The following is a 25,800-nucleotide window of genomic DNA, read 5'->3' on the forward strand; positions in this document are numbered from 1 at the left end:
AAAATTCAAAAATATAAGGATAAATTTTTATAAAGTTGGTACTTGTGGCAGACACACTGCTAAACAGCTGATTTTGACAGCAATGATAACATTAAAAAGTTAGTTGTGTAAATTTTTTTCTGAATCTCATTCTTCTGTGTTATCTTTATTAAATGATGTTGATCAAGATATTATTTAATTGTTTTTCTAGTCATCTCTTGAATTTTCATCATATATTTTTAGTTGAATGCAATAATGTAATGAGTAAAGCATAATTCTAACCTCTAAGCATAAAAGTTTTTTTTTTTTTTTTTATAAAAATGCTAATCTCCGTTTTCGGAAATTGAATAGAAATAATATGGAAATGGAAATTGTAAAAGAAGAATTAAGAGTACCAAGTGAATATTTAAAGTTAACAGATGGAAGAATTTGTGCAACTGTACACAGAAGTTGGTTGACCAGTTTGTCATGTTTAGGTTCTCTCAATTTTATAAAGCATGAACGACTTTCCGCTGAGGAAATAGCTGCCCAGCCTTCTCTAGAATTATTAGGGACCAACTGGCTACAAATTTATATAAAGGTAAATATATTTCTTTTTAATAAATAGCAATATTTTATATTTTGCTTTTTTCATTTACAAAAATTTTTATTATTCTAGGTTTATGAAAAGCAAAATAAAAATGCCATTCCTTTACCAAGGGGTAGACCATCTGGAAATTCAAAAGTTCATACAGATCTTACATTTACTCAAGTTTTGCACTACGTATCAGATACGAATTATCGAAATTTATGGAAAGAAGCATATAAAAAATATTATAGTAAGTCTTGCATTTAAAAATTTTTGTTCCTTTTTTTCAAATAATATTAAAGAAATTGAAAAGTTTATCAACAAATGCATTTTTAATGAACAGGTCCTTGGACAAATTTCGAGCAAAAAGAACAATTAAACATAAATTCTAATACAACAGACGCTCAAGTTATGCAAGAGATACTAAGTCGAATTTACGGTTGTACGATAGTTCAAATTAATAAAGGTAAAATAGTATCGATAAAATCCGGCTTGGAAACTCAATCGCACTGTAATCTATTACCTGTGCTATTTGCAATTGAAACTTCTTCTGCCTTTTTAACGTTACATGAGCAAACGGCACAATATTCTCTTCGAGAGTGAGTGCTTTCTATTATTTTTTTAATTTGACGATACAGTTGTTTAATTTATTAAATATTTTATTTTTTTAATAATTTATCTACTATTATTATTATTATTATTATTTAAATTTCAATGTGTTTATTTGATTTTGCATTTTATTTTTTAAAGAGAATATTATGTAATTTATAAAATCTTAAAACCCGCATTTTAGATGTGTTACCTACAGTCCTGCAGCATTATCCACGTACTCTGCAAAGCCTCTTTTTCTCGTTTATCAGCTGCTTCGCTTTTCTAGAGATCTGCACGACCTGGGCCTAGTCCTGGGTGAAATCACGCTTAGCGACATATTGCTTATGGATAATCTTACTATACAGGTACTAAATTTAAAATTGTTTCATTTTTTTTTAAAATATTATCCTCTAAATGTTTTATTTTTATTTATTTTCTAAATTATAATTACATATATCGTAAATAACAGGAATAATGAAAAAAAAAAACAAAAATCTTATTAAATATTTAAAAATTTATCTAAAATTTTTGTATTTATAAAAGAAATAAAAAAATTATTTTTTCTTCAGGTTTTGCCAAAGTTGAGCGACAATATTTATCTGTGGCCCGATTCTAGTCCCGTGAATACTACAGTGACAAGAAGCAAAAGTTTCTCAAAATATGAATTGTCCAAAGATATTAAGACAAATTTTGGCGAAATAGGATCTCCCGATTTTGGTGCTAATGAAAGTATTGAAAAGCTTTGCGAACTTTGGATTCACGGTGTTATCAGTAATTTCGATTATCTCACATTTTTAAATAATTTAGCTGGTAGAAGATATGGTGATCCTAGTTGTCATCATGTAATGCCATGGGTAACGGATTTTTCATCGCGATACGGAGGAAATTGGAGGGATTTGACAAAATCTAAATTTAGATTAAATAAAGGAGATAGACAATTGGATTTAACTTTTGATTCCGAGTCATCGGAAGTAAGGAAATATTTATATTTGTAAAATAATTTTTAAAATTTAGTTTATTATAATTTGAATATTTCTATTGTTTTTTCAGGTTGGACATCATGTATCTGATGTTTTGTCGGAGATCACTTATTATGTTTATCTTTCAAGAAGATATTCTAGATCAGTTTTGTGTAAACATGTAAGACCACTTTGGGTTCCTGGAGAATATCCGGTTTCTATACAAAGAATGCATGACTGGAGTCCAGACGAATGTATTCCACAATTTTTCAAAGATCCAAATGTTTTTAAAGTAAGTTTTAAATTTTCAAAACAATATTATTGGAGGAATATTTTTAATTTATTTATTTTGCTTTTTGTAGTCAATTCATGAAGATTTGCCAGATTTAGGCATTCCAGCTTGGGCAACATCTCCCGAAGATTTTATCGAAAAACATCGAGAAGCCTTGGAAAGTTTATACGTATCGGAAAGGTTACATCACTGGATTGATTTGACTTTTGGATACAAGTAAGAAATAGTAATAAATTGTTATTTTTCTATTAGTAATGAAAATTTTTTTGTTTTATTTTGTAGACTTTCTGGTTCAGCGGCAATAAAATCTAAAAACGTTTGTTTACAATTGGTGGATAATCATACAAGTTTAACAAATTCTGGTGTTGTACAATTATTCACACAACCTCATCCACAAAAAATTGTACCGTCTCCTTATTGGAGTAAAACTCCGCCCAGGTTACAAGTAACAAATCCAAATGGAAAAACTGGTTCTAGTAAGTCTTCTTATTGTAAATATTTAGATAAATGCATTAAAAAATATTATTATGAAATAAATTTGCAGAATCTTCTGGTGAGAAAGTGAGTGAAGATGAGGATCACAGTTCCGGTATTGAAGAAGAAGAAATTCAAGTTACAACTTCAAATACCACACGTTCTTCTCCCTTGGCCTTGAGTCGATTACTTAGTAGATCTCGTGGATCTTTACTATCAACTGAAGATTCCTCTAAAGATAAAAATATCCCTCAAACGATATTTCTACCCAAAGATTATAATCCAATTTCTGCACTCGTTCAAGTTGAAACCAGACATTCATTTCTCAATAAAGTCAGTCAAAAAATTTATTCACCTAAAATGACAACTTCCGATGGAAATACAAATTATAAACAGGTATTTATTTTCATTATAACAATACTAATATAATAAAACAAAAGATATAATAATTTCTTTTTTAAAAAAATAGGTGGTTGCCTGTCGTAGAATAAAAGAACAACAAATTCTTGGCTGTTTAATTGTTGAAATATTTATGTCGAGTAAATTTCGTGCAACATGGAATATGGAGAAGATGTCTTTTGAAAATCGTCTCACAATGTGTTTAAATGCTGTGAAATCATCACCAGAATCATTACCACGTTGTGTGAAAAATGCCGTGGCTCTATTGCTACAAGTAGATGTTATACCAAAGAGTTATAATGCTGATTGCATTGAATCTAATGTTCGACTTGATTTCAGTGAGAATTCATTTCGTTATCCAACTGTAACGCACATGGGACTACCTCCACCATCTGCACATCAATTTCTTCAACCTGTTCTCTCAGGTGGTCTCTTTCCTTCATCAAAACATTTTCAACATCTCTTTAATGTCGTTGAAATGATTCAGGAATACAATCTTTTAGTAAGAAAATTAAATTTCGTTACATATAGAAGTGATGATAATGAGGCTATGAATAAAACAAGAATTCGTTATCTTTGTAAAATAAGTGAATGTAAAGTAAAAGCATTAGCAAGAGAATTAGATCGACTTCTAGCAAATACAGGAGTTGCCGCTGAGGCAAATTTGCAATTGATTGTTCCGCATGTTAAACAAATAATGGAGGAACCATACAGTGCTGTTCTTGCTGCTTGGTATCTTTTTGATCCCATTGCAAGGTAATTTTGCCTAATTACAATAATTTATCAATAAAATTAACAAAATTGTTAATAAATAAATTTAATTATTTTTGTTTCAGAGCATTGGGTCCAAAAGAAACAGCGGAAATATTTTTAGTACCAATAATTAAATTATATGAAAATGGATCTGTTATGGATACATTAACTATGACTGATATTCTTCCAACGGGATTATTAGCGAAATTTAAAACAATGCGTCTTTATCATCGTAGTTTTCTTTTGAAACTGATGGTTAGACTTGGTCTTCGTAGATTTTTAGATAATTTTATTACACCTTTAGTAGAAGCTGTGGGAGGCTATCGTGATCATTTAATGGGATCTTCAATTTCTAATATTCATAGATCCGGAAATTTAAAGTGAGTAAATTCTGCAATAAAAAAAAAAAACAGATATTAATAATTTCAGTATATAATAATAATATTCAATTTTAAGAACTTGTGACTTGAGTGGTAGCTGTGGAGATGGAGACGCGATTTTATCTCCTCTAGATGAAGATTCATCAGTGGAGTCTGAAAATAATGTAGTTGGCAGTTGTGCAAGTGGAAGTCATGACTATATGAGTAGTTCTGCAAATGATGAAGTTGAAGGTTTTTTTTTTTTATATATTCGAAAAATTGATTTTTCACTTATCATAATGATTTTTTTGTCATTCATGTAAATTTCTTTTTTCAGAGGTATTTACAATGGACGCAGAAGATCCTATCTCACCGTCCATAAGCAATGTTTCCAATTATAATCCTGATTTTAATCTTGAGCTCAATTTGAATTTGAATGATGATTTTACCGATGATGCAATTAAATGTTCTCCATCGAGTTCCGTTCAATCGCCGACAATTCCAATACCAAAACGATTGGATAACAGTGCAAGTAGATCTGTTATTGATTTCAATAGCATTAGCTGTAATGTTGGTAGTAAAACATCGAGCGAAGATGTTCCACTTGGTAGTTCGTGTACAGCAAGTATTCCAGAAGAAGCTTTTACGAGTAATACTCTTTCGATAGAGTTTGAAACTTCTCAGACTTCAAGAACTCAAGAGGAAGTTTCGGAAAAATTACGAAATGATAAAGAAGATGATACACAAGTTGAACACAGTCACAAAAGACTTTTCCCCGTGGAATGTACAGTTTCGGAAATGAGTACAGAATCTGTTATTTGGTTATCTCATCGTTTAGGACCTGTTCTAACGGCAAGATATTTATCACGAAATCTTTTGAGAATGTTGACACTCTGCTATGCGGGTAGGGAAAATCTATCGCCGGTAATTTTAGAAGATAGCGTCAGTGCTGATGATGGGGATTGGACTATTGTTTCGGGTGATTTAAATGCTGCGAAAATTTTGGAGTGTCTTTCTGCAATTGTGGGTTTGTATTTTGTAGAAAGAAATTTTCTTTTATTATTCTGTTTATTTTCTATTTTTATTCAAATTGAAAATTTTCTAAAATTTTCCTATTTTTAGGATTGTATGGAGAACAAATTGTGATATTACAATATTTTGCTCACGCCGCTGAACTTTTGCTTCTTTGCAAACGAAAACTAACGCCGAATTTTGAAGGCGGTTTAGTTTCGTGTCTTTCTCTTGTAATAAGCATCACGTCTTGCCTTAGTGACTCCACTTTAATGGATACACTACATGTGAGATTAAACATTTTTTTAATATTCAAAATGTTTAGTATTTTTTTTTTTATAACAAAAAAAAAATGGTTTTATTTTTACAGGAAACTATCGTGAAATCTATTTTGCATCCTAGTATAAGAATTCTTTCGACAACAAGATTTACATTTCCAAATGGAACAATTGCTCGTGCAACGTTAGCTGAAAAATATTTGCAAGCACTTTATATTCTTAGCGTACGTTTGGGAGTAACTATGACAAAAACTCACTTGGCTGTTTCAATTCAAAGATTTTTTTTAACTTTTGATAAAGTTTTCTACGTTGTGAATAATACGGCAAAAATTGTGAGTCAAGTGTTAGCTAGTGATGAAGATACGAGGTAATTAAATGTTTTTAATAATTTTTCACGTGGGTAAATTTAAAAAAATATATAAACTACTTTTTTAGAACTGATACTTTGCATCATGTCCAATCAACGGAAAGTGCTGTGATGGACTTAGCGGATTCTTTTTCACCACCAATTTTAGAAGGAGAAGAAGGTTTCGATCCACTGAGAAATAAAGTACGTTAAGTGTATAGATTAAATACTAAACTATTTTCTTTTTTTTTAATGAATTTTTTATTTTCAGGCATTTGAAGAATTAAAAAATGTCTTCACTGCAGATTTAGCGCACAAAGCCTACGTTTTGTTTTATCGTTTCTTTGGAGATGGATTTTTGGAACAAATGCTCAAAAATAATCAATTAATTCGAATTCTTTGCCAAGATTATGAGCAAACAATGAGATTGACATCTCCTGTATCAGGTAATTATTATTCTTACAAGAAAATTTCTTTTGTTGATTAATATTCACTAAAATTACATTTATTAATGACTAATTTAAATATTTTCTTTTTTCAAGAAGATACTTTGAACGATGTATTCCTGATTGAAAATGAAGCTTCCGACAATCAAGAACTTTTTGAAAAGGAAACTGGTTTTGGAAATATAGCAGTAATTGGAAATCGTATCGAAGTGCAGGTCTTTTGAAAATTAGACCAAAAAAAAAATTTGTTTTCAAATTAAATTTGTCATTAAAATTTTTGTTTTTTCAGAGAGATAACTTGTCACCACCATCGCAAACAATTTCCGAAGGGGGAAATTTATCACGAGAATCAAGTTCTTTGTATCTTGGACGACAACTACGAGGAAATTGGCTTGCTTATTGGGAACATGAAATTGGCAGACCAGATAAGGATACGACTTTAAATATAAAACAAATTAAACTTCAGAGTTTTAATGGTCACACAAGTAGTATTAGATCCACTTATGTTTTGGACAATGAAAATAGTTTTATGAGTGCATCTAGGGATAAAACTGTGAAACTTTGGAGCTTGAGAAGTCAGGTAAATTATTAAAATTGATTTTTTTTTTTAAATCATTTTTTATTTTTGTTTTTTTTGCAGGGTGATGGAAGTACAATTTCCTCTTGTCAATACACGTACACAGGACATAAAAAATCAATTTTAGGTTTAATATTTCTTGAATCATTGCGATACGCTATCAGTTGTGATGGCAATATTCATTGTTGGGATCCTTTTATGGGTTCGTTGTTAGGATGTCCTGAAAGTCCACGTCCAGTACCTGTTAATACTCTAGTAGCAAATCCTGCTCCATCGACAACTATTCTTGTCGCCACGACTGAAATCACATTAAGAGTTATTGACTGTAGATCTTTTCAATATGTTAATGAAATGAAAGTAAGTAAAATTAAGATTAAAAATAAGTAAATCAACAAAATGGATAAATTAAAAAACTATTTGAATTTATTGTAATGTAAATATATTTTTTAAAATCAAGGTATCAATGAATCCTGCGGGTTTAATTCGATGCATCGCTGTTGCTCCAAGTGGAAACTGGGTGGCTTTAGGCCAAGCTTCCGGTTATCTTACTATTTTAGACATACGCACAGGTCTTATAATTGCTTCCTGGAAGGGTCACGATTGTGAAGTATGTTCTTATTTATTTATTTTATATAAACAAGTTTTTATATTGTCTTAACTCATGGGCAAAAAAAAAATATATTTAACAGGTTTTACAATTGCAAGTTCTAAACGAAACAACGTTAATTAGTTCTTCATTGGATCAAACCATTGCTGTCTGGAGTGCAATTGATGGAAAGCTAAAGTTTCACATGAAGTAAGATAATTTTTTTTTATATTGCGTTTAGAATTACAAGATTTTTTTTCAATTAAAATTTTCAAAGTCGACAAATTATAAATAAGGTTTTTTTTTATTTGAGTTCTCGTAAATTTTTTTTTCAGAGGTGTTACAGAACCAGTTCATTGTCTTTCTGTTTATGAACAGCAACTCGTGACAGGAACGACAGCAAATCGTATCGGTGTTCATTCATCTGTAGACGTAACTGCACCTTATTCGTCTTCTAAATTGAGATCAGATGCATTTAAAGGTATTATGACATCTCTTACTGTTCTACCTCTTAACAGACTATTACTTTTAGGTGCCGATAATGGCATTATTACTCTACTTTGCTAAACTGTTTTACGCAAAGTAAAAATAGAAATTGTAGTGAAAATTTATAATTATTTGTACATAAAAATAATAGTTTATAAAATTAATTTGTATAGAATAAGTAAACACTTTTTTTTAGTGTTTATAAAATAATTGTACATATTAAATTAATATAGGCATAATATGAAAGTAGTAGATAAAATTGTAAAAATAGAAAATTGATCATTATGAAGAAGTGTAAAATTTTTTTTTGGAATTTTACAAAAGAAAAGACTATTAAATCTTCATAGATAATATTTTAAGAAATTAGAATAGATCTTCACGTGGTCATTGAAGATTTTTTCTTTTTTTTATAAATGTACAGTTTAAGGGAGTAAGAACCATGTCTTTGTTAATAATATTTAATAGGAAATATTTTGTAATAAAAACATTTTTATTTATTAAACAAACAAAGAATGTATAAAATTTACCAAAAACCTTTTCAGTTCGTTAAAAAAAAAATCATCGTATATTTATATCCATTCTTGATTTTAAAACACATATTACAATTTCTGAAGATAATTTAAAAATTCCAACGTCAGCAAGTATTTCTTTTGTTTCGTTTTCTGTTCCATTTTTTAGAGCATCGATGAGCAATAAAGCTGATCCCAAAAGCATGTTTAATAATGAGCAGGCTTCCCGCATTCTGTAAATAAGTTGAAATGTTTATTACAATCTTTTTTCTACAACTTCAAAATTATTTCATTTTTTTTTTTTAATTAGAATTATTTTTTCTAGATAAAAAAAAAAAAAAAAATCTTTTTTCATTCAAATGCTATTACCGTGGAAAATATGATTCGGGCTTGCTAGTATAGAGTCCAAATAAAGGAAACAAATTTCGTACAATATCATATTGTAATTGTGAAGCTCCACCAGAATTGAATTTGTTAACTAAAACCACTTGCTCGAAAAAATACTGAAAATTTATTATAATTGTACATTTGTTTTTTTTATTATAGAGTAATTAATTATTTCACATGATTATAAATATTATTTTAATAACTTTTAACTTTAGCTTTCTTACCAAATCAAGTTGTGATGCAAGATTTCGCCAAGCTTGATTAAATAGAGGTAATGCCAGAGCTTCATTAAGAGCATAAAGGCGAAGAGCCAATTCTTGAAACATTGGACATCCACTTGGTGTGACTGAAAGGGAAAGAACTTCCTTCTCAGATTGCATTGCAAACCATCTGTAAAATGTTGAGGTTTTAGATTTCTCTAATTTTTTTTTTCTTTTTCAATTTTATTTTACATTATAATTAGTAAAAATTATTTTATTTACTTATCAGTTCTGTAAGGTCTGCTCTTTGCTTTAACATCTAAAGCCACGGAATCACTGATCTCCGTGACCAATTTCTTTTCCAGTCTTTGAAGAAGAGCTATAGCATCATCAAATACTGTTCCATGCTCCTCGGTAACATCTTCAAAAATATTTTCACCAATGTCTGTTGCTATTTCTACAGCCTCAAGTTGCTTTTTATAGAAATGAAGTTTCAAAAAGTGCTGCAAAATAGTATTTTTTTAAAAAATAAACTAATTTATTTTTGTAATTTTAATTTTTTAAACAATTATCTTACGACAGTGACACCCCATTCGGAAAGAACTGTTTGTACGTAATTCAAGGAATTTAATATTCGTGGCATTAGAGATTCCAGTGGATCCGCATAATCTTCATGCAATAACTGCAATAATCGCACTCTCCAATCATCAATCAATTCCAATTGTAATTCCAAAAATTGTGCTCTAAATTTAAATGAAATTAATTTTATTAACATTTTTTTTTGTTTCTTAAAATCTGTTATGTGAAAAAGCCATTTATAAAAACCTATGTCCAGGCTGTGGAAGATGATTGTAGCGATCCGAAATTGTTGTGAGAAGATTTAGAAAAGCTTCTGCACATTCAGTTACTTTTAAATTATCAACATCGGGTCCAGGTAATTTTTCCCAAGCTGTTGTTGAACTCAGTATGGCATCCATTTTTTCAGTTGCATCTGTTAATAATAATAATAATTTTATCTTAAGAAAAAGATTCCTAAAAATGTTATCATATAACTTACATTTCTTTTCCATATTAATCCATTTTACAAAAATGTGCGCTTGTGTGAGAACAGATAAAGTAGCCGGCTGTGATTCGGAATAATAGAAAGATTCTCTTAATTCTCTCTCAAAACCAAGAGCTTCATCAACAGTATGAGCAAATAAAGAATCATCGTATTGTACAACTGGAAGTTCAGAATGTAATTTTTCAACAGCCATCTGTACCAAAGCTCTCATAAATTCGTCCTGTAATTTTGTTTTTAATATTATAATCAATTGTTTCAAATTTTTATTTGTAAATTTTTCCTTTTTAGAAATTCTTCAGTGTCTTTAAAAAAAAAAAAAATAATAGAAAGACATACTTTTACATTGATGTGATTATAACCAGCGGATCGAGCAATCGGTTGTACGTTTCTGGCCACCCAATCGGCATGATCTTTAATCCAGGTAAGAATTTGAGTAAAAAACCATTCTGGTTTATCTCTTCGATTTGTTTGTTTTGTGCCAGTAAAATGAAATATAAATCTCTGTCTCAGTGGTCGTACTAAGAAAACAATTGGCAAAGAAATTGGTGCAAAATCTGTTAGCAATGCTGATGTAACTGTTGGCTTTTCAGAATCTTCTCTATATTGAATAGTCAAGGATAATTTTGATAACTATTTAAATAAAATTTAAAAATGTAAAAAGAACATGTAATCAAGAAAAATTCAATTGAGTTAATAGTTAATTGATATCAAAAGGATACGGTAGTTGTAGATGAAACAAATATTCAGTAAGAGTTTTAAATTTTGCCATTCCTTCAGCTGATACAGTGCTAGAAACACTTAAGTTTGATCCACAAAAAGGCCATTTTATTGTTTTTAAAACCTCACTATATTCTCTGTAACAGATGAAACAAAAAGTGATATAAAATAAATAAAAATAAATATTCCTTTTTAAAGTTTACTCACTTGGACAATTTGTCTTTGATGTTATTGTGCCAATAGTGCAAAGTGTCTCGTATATGATTTGAAAGTTGTTTACAAGAAGATGATTGCCATTCGAGATATTTATGTGTCAAAAGAGCGTATGGTTCAATCGTAGCTTCATCGACTCCAAAAAATAATGATACTTCAATTTGACCACTGAAAAATGAGAATTATATTTCATTAAGGTTAATTATAATTCTCAAAGTACATTATTTATTTTACCTGATTTCTTGAACACTTTGCAAGGTATTTAAATAGAATAAAGTTTTTTCTAATTCATTAATCTTGTTAAGTAGTGATTCATATTCAACCATTTTATCATCTTTATTTAATGATTCACGAATTTCATTTTGTAAAAGTTGACAAGAATTTTTTAATTCATAAATGCTACTAGTGATATCATTAACTTCGCCTATTGTTTTCTCTACCAACAATGGTATTTTTTTCGATGCCAATGATAACTGAAATATTAATTGTAATTTATAACATAGTACAATTATTTATAATATAAATTAAAAATTTTAATAACTTACTGATTCTTCAAGAGCATTTTTCTCAGATTCTAATTCCTCATGAAATGTTTGAAGATTTTCAAGATTTTTTAAATCTGAACCCAATTTTTCATTAAATCTTTTTATTACTCTTGCTTCGATATCCATTTATTGAAATTAAATTGCATAATCATAAATTATTTACGTTTTTATTTGTAATAATAGGATATTTTTTAAAAAAAAAAAACAAATACGTGTCAAAAGTATATTTTGACAGTTTACCACCTCTTCGAAGTTGGCATAATCAGAAACCATATAGAACGTGATAAAATTTGAAATTTTATAATTTTCTATTTATCAATTTTTTAAAAATTATTTGGTAATTTTTTATATTTATTTTAAAGAGTTAAATAATTAAAACGTAACATTAATGTAAATATTGCATAAAAATTGAAAATGACATTAAACCTAACCTTAAAATTTCATTGCGCATCTTCATCGGCGCATTACAAACGTGTTTACAATTTGCGTCAGTTTTAAAATGTCAAAAGTTAATAAGAGTTAATTAATTATTGAAGAAGTGCTATTTCATATCTTAAATGTCATTTAAATAATTAAAACATTTTAAATTCTCTATTGATTTTATCTATAAATTTATAACAATTGTGTAAAACTCAATGTTTTAAGTATATATGTATAAATTTGCTTTCATTTGATTATCATAACCTGAAAATGATATAGAACACGTGATAAAATATAAATTTAATTTTATTGAAATTATTAATCTAATTAATTTGAATAATAATTTAAATATCGCGCCTAAAGAAATGATAAAAGAGCGATGAAAACGCATCAACTTTACACCTGCGCACCGCATGTAAACAACTTTCTCTATATGCGAATCAAGCTTTAACGAAACAACGGAACACCTTGCTGTCATGGCTGACTCACATTCGAGGGACTCATTGTAGCAAGTGTACGATAACAAAACCTGAGTCAATAGTTGAGATTTCACCTGTGGGATGTGGTCAAGTGAACAGAGTTAAAACTGATGTGTGTCTGCGACAATAAGTTATAATAGTTTTTTTAACGCGAGTGTTAAATTCATCTCGTGAAACGATGAACGGGTTAAGTTTGAGCGAACTATGTTGCCTATTTTGCTGTCCGCCCTGCCCTTCCAGAATTGCCGCCAAATTAGCATTTTTACCACCTGAACCGACCTATAGTTTTATTGAGGACGAGGGCTCAAAGTATACAATATCATTATCTGATAGAGCAGAATGGCAATATTCGGAAAGAGAAAAAGAGTCAATGGAGGGTTTCTATGCCAGGACGTCCCGTGGAAACCGCATTGCATGTCTCTTTGTTCGATGTTCAGCTACAGCAAGATTTACCATTCTTTTTTCTCATGGTAATGCTATCGATTTGGGCCAGATGTCTAGCTTTTATTTGGGTCTAGGTTCAAGGATTAATTGCAATATATTTAGCTACGACTACTCTGGATATGGTGTATCAGGTGGTAAACCATCGGAGAAAAATTTGTACGCCGATATTGATGCTGCTTGGCATGCTCTACGAACACGATATGGTATCAGTCCGGAAAATATTATTCTTTATGGACAAAGTATTGGTACAGTGCCCACAATTGACCTAGCATCCAGGTACGAAGTCGGTGCTGTTGTTCTTCATTCTCCTCTGATGTCGGGTATGCGAGTTGCGTTTCCAAATACAAAGAGGACTTGGTTTTTCGATGCCTTTCCTAGGTTAGTCAATACTTTCTTTTTTTTTTATCAATAATAATGTTTTACATCTTATCAGATAGATTTCTTTTCAGATGACTCACTTTTTGTTATATTTCTTTCACAGTAAGCTACTTAAATTTTATCTTCGTTTTCATTTTAGAAATATTGTTTTGCTGCTGAGATTTTTGAATGTTTGCAACTTATTCTAAAATATTGTTTCACAAGGGGGAAAAAAAAACCATTTGTAATTTAGAATAGTAATTTTTGGAAAAATAATTTCTAATCAAAATAAAAGTTCAAATTTCCTGAAAAAAATACTTTTATTACAGTTTATACAACTGCTATAAAAGTTTTTTGTTTTTTTTTTATCTGTGAACGAAAACATTTTTAGATTTATTTGTACACAGATTTACGGTTAAGCTTTGATAACAAACAAAACTTGTTCAATTGTTTGTGGTTGTAAATTATAAAAACTTAAAAATCTTCACTTGAAGTGTACGGGATGTCTTATCTGTTCTACATGTACAATTTTAAAGGCAAAGTATGTCAACAGTTTGCCTCCACACTATATAATTCGTGCACAGTTATAAATGACAGTATACACATATTTTATATAATAATTTCGTTATTTCTTGTCATGTGGAATAGTAAAAATTAAAAACGGTAATTTTTAAAAGTCCGTTAGTTAAAAATTCATAGTTTTGCTCTGTATATATATATATACAAAAGTCACTTAAAGTGAAACCCGTTAGAGAGTAAGACATAATGTCCATAATTAACTTATTCTATTGTCTTGAGTTTTAAATACCATTCTTTAATTAAAATAGACTATTGAATTTTCATTTTAAAATGCAAGCTCACTGACATTATTATATAAATCAATACTTTGTGCAATATTTTCAATTATTACAGGTCAAATTAAAATAGAGAAGGTTGTAGTACTCTTTAATTAATAATGTATATAAAAATCGATAATATATAAGACCCTTATTAATAAGAAACTCATTTTTTAGAATGTGATAAATTAATAATATGAAAAAAAAAAATAAATTTCTACGCCTATGCTAAAAAGAAACCTTTAAATTGCCTTAGGAAATAAGCTTTTCTAATCAAATTTAAGATAAACGTCATTATATAGGAAGCTTATGCATTTTTTTTTTTTTTATTATTATTTTAAAAAACATGCAAAATTTTATCCTTTTGTTTTTGTAATAAATTAAAATTTTTATCGGTCAATTATATGTTTATTGACCTTTACCTTGGAATTTGCTTCTTGTAAATAACAATTGAAAAAATAATGCTAATAATTTTGTTTTATAATTACAGTATAGACAAAGTGCCGAAGGTGACATCACCTGTTCTTGTTATTCATGGAACTCAAGATGAAGTGATAAATTTCAGTCATGGACAGGAAATATATGAAAGGTGTCCAAGAGCCGTAGAACCCCTATGGGTTGAGGTAATTTAAAAAAAAAATATTTTCTAAAATTTTGTTTTAAATACATTTTCCATAGATGAAGGTGAGAAAAAAAAACAGCTGATCTTGAAACAATAAAATCTAGGGTAATATATTATTAGACCGCAATTCAATCTAAGAATACAAGAAGTGCTTTGTTTTATACATTGATTTCTAATAAATGCAATTCAACATATTATGCCCCACATTGCGACACATATTTAATTATTTCTCATTGAATGTTTCGAAAAAAAATATTTTTAACTGTTTCGCAAATTTTTGTTTTAAATATGCTTTCATAAGGAAAATTCTCTTTTATTAAAAATCTCAATTACAATTCCAATGAAATATAATAAAAACAATGCAACACTTGTTGCTTTCTCTTGCGTAACCAAATGGAACCTTATGCTTTTTTTTTTTTTTTTTTTTTTTAAATTGAAAACAAAGTAAATGGGGATTTTATTTCAGTATATACTAGCAAAGACCTTCGATTTTGAGAATTGTACAAATTTTCCTACTAATTTTAATTGGATATTTTATCAAGCAGAATGCTTTTTGTTTTACTTTTCAAGAATAATAACGTCTCTATAATTATATTTCTTCTTTAACTTCCGGTCAGTGATCTCTTGTTTAACAAATATTCAAGCTTGTTTCATAATATTATTTTTCTTTTCGTCTTTAATGAAAGTTAATTAAAATAACAAAAATAAATTTTATGAAACAGATATTTAAAAAATATTAAATTCTAAATGTTTCTATGTTTTATTTAATTATTTTTTTTATGTAGAAATAAAAATTGAAAACACTTGATAAAATGGAAAAAATGTTGCAGGGTGCTGGACATAATGACGTTGAATTGTACAACCAGTATTTGGAGCGTTTGAAGCAATTTGTGAGTGTGGAATTGGTGAACTGACGTCGACTCAGCCTCTCCCAGAGTCAGGGAGGGCAGGGAGTTGGTCTCACGCACGTCAATAGTCAGGTACAATCTCTTTCAAATAATTCAAATACCATCAGCTCCAGCTCGCCTACGGAAAAGCTCGTATAGCAATCACCCTCCGCAGGGGAGATGATCACTATTCTCCCCTGTGATAGTGGTGGTGGTGTTGGTGATCCCTCACCAATTTCTAATGATGAGGTAATATTTTTTCCTGATAAACAAGAGAAACCTAAACGAGAGAAACGTGAGACTGTGAAAACAGTGAAAAAAGAATTTCGTTTACGTCATCAAAAAGAATCAGAATTAAAAGATCTTAAAGCGACATTTAATGCAAAATCAGATTGTTTGGATACTAAATGGGAGAAATTTAATTTTGATGATGGTAATAGAAAAAATGACAACAAAGCGCCTTTAAAGACAATTTCACATCGTAAATTAAATCGTCGTAAGAAACGTTCATCACAAGGTTGTTCTGATCGGGAGAATTCAAAATTAAGCGACAGGAATAAAGAAAAGGGGAATTCATCAAGTTCAGAAGCTTCTAATGATGTAAATATTGCGAAAGATTCTCGATATAAACGCATTAAAACATCTCTTACAATTCATATTCATTACAATTCCAGGTTCTTGAGGAGGCTGCTAGTAAGGAAGGGATAATGCGATACGAATATGATCTACAAAGCAACAACAACAAATTATCAAAATCAAGGAAATATCTCTGGTTTAGTAAAAATACAAAAGATCATCATCATCATCATCATCATAATTTAAAAGGTAATTGTCAGATCGATGTTGAAAATGAAAAAATTAAATCATTGAAAGTTATGAAAACATGCAGCCCTCACAAGAAACTTAATAGATCATCACTGACAATAGAATCCGATAAGATCACAATTAATTTATCAAAATACTCTCCTTGCGCAAGTAGATTGGCAGCAAGCTCAAAGATCCTTTCAAATGAAAGTGTATCGAATTCGGAGAGTCCTTTACATTTACCCCATTCAAGAAGTCCTTCTCACATTAATGTACAACCAGCAAATTCATTACCCTTGGATAAAATGTCAATTCAGGCTAGTTTATCATTAAATATCCATCAATTTGAAAAAACACGCTCCAATTCACGTAGTAGAAGTGTCGGCGATAGTTGTGTCACATCACCAACAAGCGAGGGCACAACACTCAGTTATTCACCAACAGTAACTGAAATCTTGTCATTGGAAGAAGTAATACCTCAAATTTTAGTGACCGAAGAGTCATCAAGTTACCTAGATATTAAAAGAAAATCAGACAACAATCTCTCTGAAAAGGCACGAAAAGCCACTTTAGAAACTAAATGTTAGTCGGGTAGTTTCAAATACAATGTGTATCAAAGTTGAACAATCAACACAACTATCGGGAATTTCTCTTCCATGTTAATAATAATAATAATATAATAACGAGAGAGACGTCAGAGAGATTTTTATGTCCCATCAATGCTATCGGGTGATGTAGTGCCACTGAGACTAAACATACCACAATTTATAAGATTTATTATTGATATTTGTACGAAGTAAAGATTAAGTGTAGTATTTTTTGAGTGCTCGCTCGCTCGATTATTCGAGAGAAAATGTTATTGCGAAAAAAAAAGTAAAAAAAAAAATATGTTGAGTATTATTATATATGAAATTAGACAATCAATTGACTCGCGGGTAATGAGATCTTTTTGATGATGATATAGGAGAATCATAGTTATCTTCGCACTGTGATGCTCGAATCGAAAAATTATCATGCAAGTCTCGCTGCGATAATATTCATTCTATACAATGATTAAAAAAAAAAAAAAAAAATTAAAAAGTGCCAAAGAAAAGAGATTACCGCTAAGCGACTGTTTTTTTTTTGTTTTCCCTTTTTTGTCTGCACTTGAACTTTTTATTAATTACACGCCTTTTAGCCAAGTGCTTTTCTCTTCTTATAAACACTTGTTTCAATCCTCCCCACCCAAAAAGTCTCAATTACGAAAGTCGATTGATTTCTACTATATAGTAGTTTATAGGTTTTTATCTTGTGATGATCGCTCTTTATTGTTGAAACTTTGCGTACACTTAAAAAAAAAAAATAAGGCTTAATATTAACTCACGTATCATGAGTAGTGAGTTTCGATGAGACTTTAAAAGAGATAATTTTTACCGAACACGATGTTTTTATTTTGAAATTAAAAAATGTTTTCTTCTCAAAATTATGTTTTAAAATTTTTATTTTTCTAGATTTTTATTTTAAATTTTGTGTGTTTTCAATTTCTTTTTTTTTTTAAATTAAATTCTTAACAAAGTAAATTGTAGATGATAAACGATATTGAGGATTAAAGCCTCTTTTATCCAGATCCATTTTTTGGTAGGGAAATACAATGTTTAATAAATTTTAAGTCCTGTAATTGTAAGATTAGAATTTCTAATAAAATTAAGTGCATCGGTAAAAGACAAACACAAATGATACATTTCCTTCCATGGAATGCTTTTTCTACGTAAAATAATTATAAAAGTGATAGGTATAATGAATTCTACTCCATGTGCACAATTTTTTGTTTCTTTTGTTACAATAGATTGATTAAAAAAGCAAATTTAATATAGCCAATAAAAATGTGGCACATCCCATCTAAATAGAGAATATTGAATCTCTTCCAATTATTATGATATGTGTAAAAACTAAACAAAATATTGTAAAATTTGCAGAAAATAATCATCAATTTGGTGCGATGATGTTTGTGTCTTACTTGATGTGTGCAAGAGAAATTATGAGAAAAAAAAAAAAAAGAAAAAATGTAGCTCTGCAACGAGAGATTTAGAGACAATATACTGCCAAACTCGTCTATGAACTTGAAAAACTTCTATTCAGAAAATTAATTGTCTGAAGAAGCCTTGATTAAACCGTTTCTTATTAGTATTTTTGTATATGTACATATATAATAACAAATCCATTTTTTTTTCATATATTCCGAGCCAGTGGAACAAATACAAAAATGATTAATGGAATCATTTGCAGAAAATTTTACATTAAGAAGTTGAGTCTATTTTGAAATAGTTTCTTCTTTACATCACTGAATGTTCGGTTTTTATTTTTTTATTTACAACTAAAAATCAAAAAAATGAAAGTGTTTTTTGCAAAAAAAAAAAAAAAAAAAATCATTGCCTACTTGGAGAATTAAAAAACGTCTGAATTGAATGATATAAATGTGTCAGCTGCCCTTAATTTGTGATCGATATTTAAAAAAAGAGAAGTGTCAGATTGAATAATCTGGGTAAAATTCCATTGGTTCGTGAAAAAAAAAAAAAAAATTGAAATGGAAATTCTCGACATTAATTTACTCTGCCTCTTAACATGTGGAATTTGCATAAAAATGTGTTATCACTCTGAATCTTTTTTCATAGCGAGAGGGATGCTCAATTTTTGAGAGGAAGTTGCGCGCGATGGTATTTATACTATATATGTATGTAAATACGATAAAAAAAATAGATTTTAGCATCGATAAGAAACCCTAAAATCTATATATCTATATAAAAAAAAATCGGAGCGTCCAATCGTTCGATGTACTTATCAAAATCGAGTTGCGAAGACGTCGAATCAAGATTCGTACGAACAAGATATTACAAGGAAACATGATAGGATATAATTTGTAAAAAAAAAAAAAAAAAACAATTAATGAATCAGTTGAAAAAAAACTCAATAAAATGACACACGTATATACTTTAGTATGTAAGGGTATAGATAAAAAAAAAAAAAAAGGAAAACCAATTCTGTCAAAAAAGATTGACATTTTTGAGAAGAGAAAATATGATATACAAATTATAGACAAACTCTAATCGTACCTAAAAACGGTAACTTAGTATTTTATACTTCCACCACATTTCAACTAAGCATTATGTATAAAAAAAAAAAATTATACTTTAATCGTCTCGTCTTATGTATAATTATACGATGTAAATTCTACGATATAAATGCATTATATGCGTAGAAAACTCGTAATCCCGTCGCTGCGTTATATTTTACATTGTCGTTAATAATACATTATAAAGCACCGCTTTTCGTCTTTCTAACTTGATCTTATACCCGGTTTTAATAGACTCATCTGAAACCCTTAGTAGACATTTTATCAATTTCCCTACACGCTCTCTTTTAGAACATCATTTTATCCTTTGTTCATCTAAAATTCATTTTATTAAAAAAAAAATTATGTAACCGAAAAAAAACATTCCTGGTGTTATGTATGAATTTTTGTTTTTTTTTTATTATAATTATATATACAATAATTTGTAAATAATTATTGTAATTTAGTTTTTGTTTTTAATCCTGTTTTTTTTTCACGGAATGGGAGACCTTCCTTTTTACCAATAAAAATTAAGTTAAAATTAGTTAACTTTTATGTCTATGACGATCCAGTATGCAAGAGTGAATATTATATGAATTTTGCGTAAAGTTAGAATGCGATATAAGCAAACAAAAAAAAAACAACTGTATCTGTTTCATGCAAATCCAAGTCCTTCCGCATAAGAACCGTTTGTGCAATAAACAATAAATCATTTGTAAAATGATATCTCAGAATACTTTTTTCCATTTGAAACACATTTTTCCCCATATATGAAAAATAAGTTACGAGTCGGCATGTTTTGCTTCCCATTTTTTTTTCGCTACAAAAATTTTCTGAATAAAATTATAAATAGGTATATTGATAATTGAATACAATAGTTTATTATTATGTGAATTTGTGCACGTAGTTATTTTCAATTATATTTTCGTTATATGAGAATATAAAATAATAAATATTTTAGATTTTTTCAAAAAGAAAAGAAGAACTTTACAAGAAAAACAAGGACATTTTTAGAACAAGTGACCCCAATAATGGCAATTACATGGCCTTAAATAATTAAATGAAAAATTCTTATGTTACCAATGTGTATATTTTTAAAAATATTTTAAAATATATTTTCACATAAAAAATTGTTCAAAAATTTTAAAGAATGTAAAACATACTTTATATTATATGCATGTCCTTTTTTTTGGGGGGAGGGAAATTCATAAAATTTTTATATTTGAAAATACTAAAAAAGGTTTTTGATATTTTAAACTTTTGAGAACATTAAATAGTGAATGGATAAAATTTGGAGTATACGTGATATATAAAAAGAATAATATCCAGTGGAAATTATATATAAATAATTCGAGAAAAAAAAAAAAAATATATGAGTGAATTTTAAAAAATGACATAAAATTTTACATACATATTTCTGGTATTAACATTGCATATACTACATAATATATGAAATCGATTTAATATTGTAAAATAAGACATTTTCTTCTATATAGAAAATTTATAATATTCATGATATATGAAAAAATGATTAAGTTTATGTGTTTTATTAAACTACTTTATCAAGGTATTAGGTATCGATTGTTCTTTGAGATTTTACCGGTATAGATATATATATAATATTATATTATAATATAGTCACGACATTGGTGAAATATGATGGAGCGACATAGTGTTTCCGGCATTGTTAAATCCTTGTGCAATAACCATCAAATAAATTCTGTTTTATCAATATATATATATATAATAAAGCGCCTATATGATCAATTCTCTTTTAATTTAGTCATTATAAAAATGATTTTGTTGTAACCCATATATGCCGCGCGCTATTATTTATTAAATCTATTATTTAAATATTTTTCAAATATTTACCTTCACTTTTGTGAAAATATATATAGTTGAAAAAGATTTATTCGAAATTCTACTTTCAATGTGGTAAAACAAAAAATTTAATTATAAATGCTTTCATCAAATTTTCCTAATTGATTGAAATTAAATTCTTGTTAAGCAAATTCTATTACTAATTTTGTTAAAGAATGACAAAATTAATTGAAATAAATTTACATTACCTTTAAAATTTGTAAAAACGATATGAACATATAGGAAATGTTATTTCATTTGAAAAAAAAAATGGTTTGATTTTTGAAATTTTTAAAAAATTTTCTCGTGTAAAAAAAATGTATATTAATATTAATTATTATTAATTTGTGAATATATTAAGAAAAATATAGTATTTCTTATATTTAGTAAAAGCAGATTTATTTTTAAATCTTTATTTCTTCTATTTGAAAATTTTTTTTTAAATTTCTTCCAACTAAATTTAAGAGAAAATTGAAAATAATATAATTTTATTATAGATGAAACAATATTATTATATTATATCGTTTTATTTATAAGATGTTTTTCTCCTTCAGTCAGTGAAGAGGTTCTTGTATTAAAGTAAGGTCAGCCAGATTCTTAAGCACTTACTTTATTTACTGTATTTGTAAAGATATTATAATACATATATGAGTTTTTATATATAGTATGAGTATCCTTAACATACCTTTGATTTTTAAGAAATTTCTTTTCATTTAATTAGTATATAAAAATAATAATATGAAAACACCAAAGGCAGTTTTGTCCTTTAATTTACATACAAAAAAGTCAAATTACCGTTTTGATTAATTTTATGAATATTTATTGAATAAATTCCATCTCCTTATTAATATCTCGAGGATCATTTGTTAAAAGTATATATATAGCTACTGAAAATTACTTTCAACGAGTAATGCACTGAAACGATATATATATATATATATATATTAAAGATTCATATATGCACTTAATAATTTTACATGTTAATTATATACAAATCGCAATTAAATTTTGACATTAATAAATTGGTTATAAAGTATTTATACAATTTTCTCTATAATTCAGTTGCTCTACATTTCATTTGTTTATTATTTATATTTGTATATATATACAAAATGACCTAATTAATTTATATAAAAATTCGTATTTACAAAATTATTTTAATTTTTTTTTTATAATCTCTTTTTTTTATTTTCTTTATAATTAATGTTATTTTTCATTTTCAGAATAAAGTGAAAAAAAAGAGAGGAAGTCACTTATCATTCGTTGTAAATAAGATACAAAAAAAGAAGGGAATGATTTGCGCTTGTAGCAATTATAAACGTGAACACGTTGATCAATGAATCTCTTAATACTATAATTTATAATCGAGGATTTGTTATAGAGGGGGGGGGGGAAGAGTACTGATGTCTCGCAATTACAGAAGCAATACAACTTTGTCACTCAGAGAGGGATGAAGGGACACACACACACACATACACAATGCGATATACTGAATGTTCAAATAGTTCACCTAAATTGTCCAAGGTAATTAGATCGTGACCAACAGAAATACGCGATTGGCTATGCACTATTCACTAATTACTTTTGCAAACCTTCCATTATTTGTGGTTCAATTATATTCGACCGCCTCTTATTCATCCTTTTTCTTTTTTTTATTGATTACCTATTTTTAATTTATTAATTTTTATTATAAATGTTTTTGAAATATTTTGTAAAAAAAAAATTATATTCTAATAAACAAAATATATTAAATATAAGCGTTTGGCGGATAAAATTGAACTTTTGTAAAATTTAACGTCAAATATATAATTTATATCAAACGACAAAATACCAATATCATTATCATTAATAATAGTTTAATGATAACGGGTATAATTTGAATTTTCGAAATTCCAATAATAATGAATTGATGATTCTCTTATATTATTTCATGTGAAAATATTTAATTATTGGATATTGTTTTTCAATCGCAAAAAAAAATATTTATTAAGAAATAGAATTTAAGTCTAGTTGAACAATTTTTATTTTTTAATGTATTTATTAGAATGAAAAAAAAAAATTATTTGATTCTAATAATCGGCTATTATTTAATAAATATTTATTTGTATTTAATAATTATTATTTGATTGGTATATTTGTTTCAAATAGAGAAATTATATTGATTAAAATACAATTTATTTTATTAAAATAAAAATTAGATTGAAATAAATATTTATTTGATAATAGTCAAGAAATGTAGAATTAAATAATTTTTTTTTTTCAGTGTAATATCTGTTTTTTATTAACGATTATTTTCTTATATTATATTTTGACGTGAACATTTCTAAACAATTTAATTATGCAACCTCGAGATTTGCATTCTTAATAAACTGTCAATTTGTAGTAATGCAATTAAATGAAATTAGGATCAAGTGAATAGTGTCTGATATTGGAATATCCATATTGGAATATAACATATATATATATATATATATATTGGAATATCTATAAGCTATTGCAATTTCGGTTAATTGCTCTAGATTCGCGTCTATTTCTCGGAAAATGTCCGTTGATGTCTTTAACATTGAATAATTTCCATCCTATATATATATATATAGTGAATATATCTTGATTGGATCTGATGAGAAATGTGCCCGGTAAATTGATGAGATACTAAAGTTATAGCTAATGTCACACACGCTTTTAGTCAGATGAAATTCACATTTACGATATATATATAGTTATTAAAACTAATGAAGGTCTCTTTCTCTCTCTCTCTCTCTCTCTCTCTGAGATTTTGTACAAAACTTTCAACTCGTTCTTCATCGTGATTAAGAGAACTGCGTGTAGCTTGCAAAAGCTTTGGGGGCCGTTTTGTGATCCGATATTCGTGAGATTAAACACGTGCAATTTTCCGCAGAATATACTTGCTGGTATAGGATCGGTGCAACTGCACACCTGTATATATATATATATATATATAAGCGGTTATATAGTATATATAACCTCCGGAATTTATATATATCTGTTACACGTGCAATTACGCTATGCCTAAGCGTATGCAATTATTAATTGCTCCAGTCTTGGCAAAATATGCAAAATGTATTATATCGTGAGTACCGCGAAAATGAAAATTTATAATATTCGCGAGTAACATATTACGATATTAAATTTCTTCTTTTTTTTCCACATAAAATATATATTCTTTATACAAAAAGAAATGCCTTAATGCTTCATTGGATAAAAGAAAGTAGTAAAAAAGAACTAATTTGTGCATGGTATGGTTAAATTATTGGATTGCAAAGCTTTGAGGGTCATGGGTTCAATTCTTTTTCTTTTCTAAGATATTGAGAAATATTAACACTGAATCAAAAAAAAAGGGATTGAGATTATCATATTGCTATATAAAAAGAAGAAAAAAGAAATGTATTATTTCTATTTGTGAATGTGTGTTGTAAATAATATTTCGCATATAGCCTTTCGCGTTGAATAGAATATATAGGTAAGTAAAAGTAATTATTAATTCCTGCAGCCGAAGGTTAATTTGTTTCTGTGTCGACGGAGCAAAATGTGCGAGGAGAGCTAGCCTCACCTGCGCTGAAACCTGACATGGACAACAAAAATGAGAAAACAGGTTACACTGCGCACCTATTTCAGTTAAACGATCAGGGGCGAATTTATACGATCCTTGAAGATCTTTTTTTTTTTTTTAAAAAAACCGATTTCCAGAGATTCTCTTCTGGAAGCTGGGATTTTTTTTTTTATTAAATAAAACAGGTTATTTAACTCGTTAAATTTTACTTCGCAATATTAAACTATAGCAGAATATTTGTGTATATAGCTGTATCAAATTTTAGTTCTTATAAAAATAGAAATACGATAATAGAAATGACAATAACATTAATTAAATTCAATATCAATTAAATTAATTACATTTATCTATCTACTATATTAAAATATAGTATTTATTTATAAGTTACTTTCTATTTTCTAATTTTTTATCTTCTGCTTCATTTTTTTTTTTGAATAATTTAATATTGCTTTTTTAAATGTATAAAAAATATTTTATAACTTTCTTTTGTTCTTTAAATATTTCATGACTTTTTTTTTTTATTTAAAAAGGAAACGTAACTTGAATTTATGCAGAGAAAGAGAGAGAGAGAGCCTTGAGAAGGAGATAGGGTGGGTGGTAGATCTAGAGCAATCTCTTATTCTGAATGCTTTGGACCGTAAAAAGGGATTTGTTTAGACTTAGCTCCTACTCCAATGAATAATAATTATATGTC

At 28.1% G+C, this 25,800-nt stretch overlaps 4 protein-coding genes across 5 annotated transcripts; 3 read left to right on the forward strand and 1 right to left on the reverse strand.

Moving 5' to 3' along the window:
* The first annotated feature begins 64 nt into the window (after positions 1-64).
* On the forward strand, positions 65-8,527 carry LOC127289942 (WD repeat-containing protein 81). 2 transcript variants are annotated; one of them, XM_051318273.1, is made up of 23 exons: positions 65-559; positions 638-797; positions 891-1,146; positions 1,341-1,503; positions 1,708-2,109; positions 2,189-2,389; positions 2,460-2,605; positions 2,672-2,865; positions 2,934-3,259; positions 3,333-4,018; positions 4,099-4,395; positions 4,472-4,626; positions 4,712-5,401; positions 5,497-5,672; positions 5,756-6,030; positions 6,099-6,213; positions 6,281-6,455; positions 6,552-6,670; positions 6,745-7,035; positions 7,096-7,389; positions 7,490-7,639; positions 7,722-7,828; positions 7,954-8,527. In XM_051318273.1, exons 1-23 carry the CDS (start codon positions 338-340, stop codon positions 8,183-8,185), a joined length of 5,832 nt encoding a protein of 1,943 aa, XP_051174230.1. In that variant the 5' UTR covers positions 65-337; the 3' UTR covers positions 8,186-8,527. The 2 variants fall into 2 exon arrangements, with proteins under 2 accessions (XP_051174230.1, XP_051174231.1); XM_051318274.1 differs by having other exon boundaries at positions 6,555-6,670.
* Positions 8,528-8,573: 46 nt separating this feature from the next.
* On the reverse strand, positions 8,574-12,181 carry LOC127289943 (RAD50-interacting protein 1). The gene is made up of 12 exons (XM_051318275.1): positions 11,739-12,181; positions 11,428-11,666; positions 11,188-11,361; positions 10,983-11,117; positions 10,600-10,861; positions 10,258-10,483; positions 10,026-10,191; positions 9,778-9,943; positions 9,483-9,703; positions 9,225-9,390; positions 8,983-9,116; positions 8,574-8,846 (listed from the first exon to the last, which is right to left on the reverse strand). The coding sequence occupies exons 1-12, from the start codon at positions 11,862-11,864 to the stop codon at positions 8,663-8,665; spliced, it is 2,199 nt and encodes a 732-aa protein (XP_051174232.1). The 5' UTR covers positions 11,865-12,181; the 3' UTR covers positions 8,574-8,662.
* Positions 12,182-12,480: 299 nt separating this feature from the next.
* Positions 12,481-15,875, forward strand: LOC127289945 (alpha/beta hydrolase domain-containing protein 17B). The gene is made up of 3 exons (XM_051318277.1): positions 12,481-13,459; positions 14,765-14,897; positions 15,727-15,875. The coding sequence occupies exons 1-3, from the start codon at positions 12,816-12,818 to the stop codon at positions 15,808-15,810; spliced, it is 861 nt and encodes a 286-aa protein (XP_051174234.1). The 5' UTR covers positions 12,481-12,815; the 3' UTR covers positions 15,811-15,875.
* Positions 15,876-15,958: 83 nt separating this feature from the next.
* LOC127289944 (hybrid signal transduction histidine kinase M-like) lies at positions 15,959-20,399 on the forward strand. Its single transcript, XM_051318276.1, has 2 exons — positions 15,959-16,383; positions 16,458-20,399. The coding sequence occupies exons 1-2, from the start codon at positions 15,964-15,966 to the stop codon at positions 17,172-17,174; spliced, it is 1,137 nt and encodes a 378-aa protein (XP_051174233.1). The 5' UTR covers positions 15,959-15,963; the 3' UTR covers positions 17,175-20,399.
* Positions 20,400-25,800: the final 5,401 nt, after the last annotated feature.

The sequence above is a fragment of the Leptopilina boulardi genome, unplaced genomic scaffold (genome assembly GCF_019393585.1).
Source record: "Leptopilina boulardi isolate dan_hultmark-lab unplaced genomic scaffold, ZJU_Lbou_2.1 LbouV2_51, whole genome shotgun sequence".
Lineage (NCBI taxonomy): Eukaryota > Metazoa > Arthropoda > Insecta > Hymenoptera > Figitidae > Leptopilina > Leptopilina boulardi.

Excerpts from the sequence above, each read along its gene's own strand:
- LOC127289943 (XM_051318275.1), bottom strand. The coding sequence starts at position 11,864 with ATGGATATCGAAGCAAGAGTAATAAAAAGATTTAATGAAAAATTGGGT. Across the intron at positions 9,117-9,224 it reads TTGCATCACAACTTGATTTG|TATTTTTTCGAGCAAGTGGT; the intron begins GTAAGAAAGCTA and ends ATAAATTTTCAG. Across the intron at positions 8,847-8,982 it reads CCCGAATCATATTTTCCACG|AATGCGGGAAGCCTGCTCAT; the intron begins GTAATAGCATTT and ends ACTTATTTACAG.
- LOC127289944 (XM_051318276.1), top strand. The coding sequence starts at position 15,964 with ATGATCACTATTCTCCCCTGTGATAGTGGTGGTGGTGTTGGTGATCCC. Across the intron at positions 16,384-16,457 it reads GTTCAGAAGCTTCTAATGAT|GTTCTTGAGGAGGCTGCTAG; the intron begins GTAAATATTGCG and ends TTACAATTCCAG.
- LOC127289945 (XM_051318277.1), top strand. The coding sequence starts at position 12,816 with ATGAACGGGTTAAGTTTGAGCGAACTATGTTGCCTATTTTGCTGTCCG. Across the intron at positions 13,460-14,764 it reads TTTTTCGATGCCTTTCCTAG|TATAGACAAAGTGCCGAAGG; the intron begins GTTAGTCAATAC and ends TTATAATTACAG. Across the intron at positions 14,898-15,726 it reads TAGAACCCCTATGGGTTGAG|GGTGCTGGACATAATGACGT; the intron begins GTAATTTAAAAA and ends AAAATGTTGCAG.
- LOC127289942 (XM_051318273.1), top strand. The coding sequence starts at position 338 with ATGGAAATGGAAATTGTAAAAGAAGAATTAAGAGTACCAAGTGAATAT. Across the intron at positions 2,390-2,459 it reads AAGATCCAAATGTTTTTAAA|TCAATTCATGAAGATTTGCC; the intron begins GTAAGTTTTAAA and ends TGCTTTTTGTAG. Across the intron at positions 3,260-3,332 it reads GAAATACAAATTATAAACAG|GTGGTTGCCTGTCGTAGAAT; the intron begins GTATTTATTTTC and ends TTAAAAAAATAG.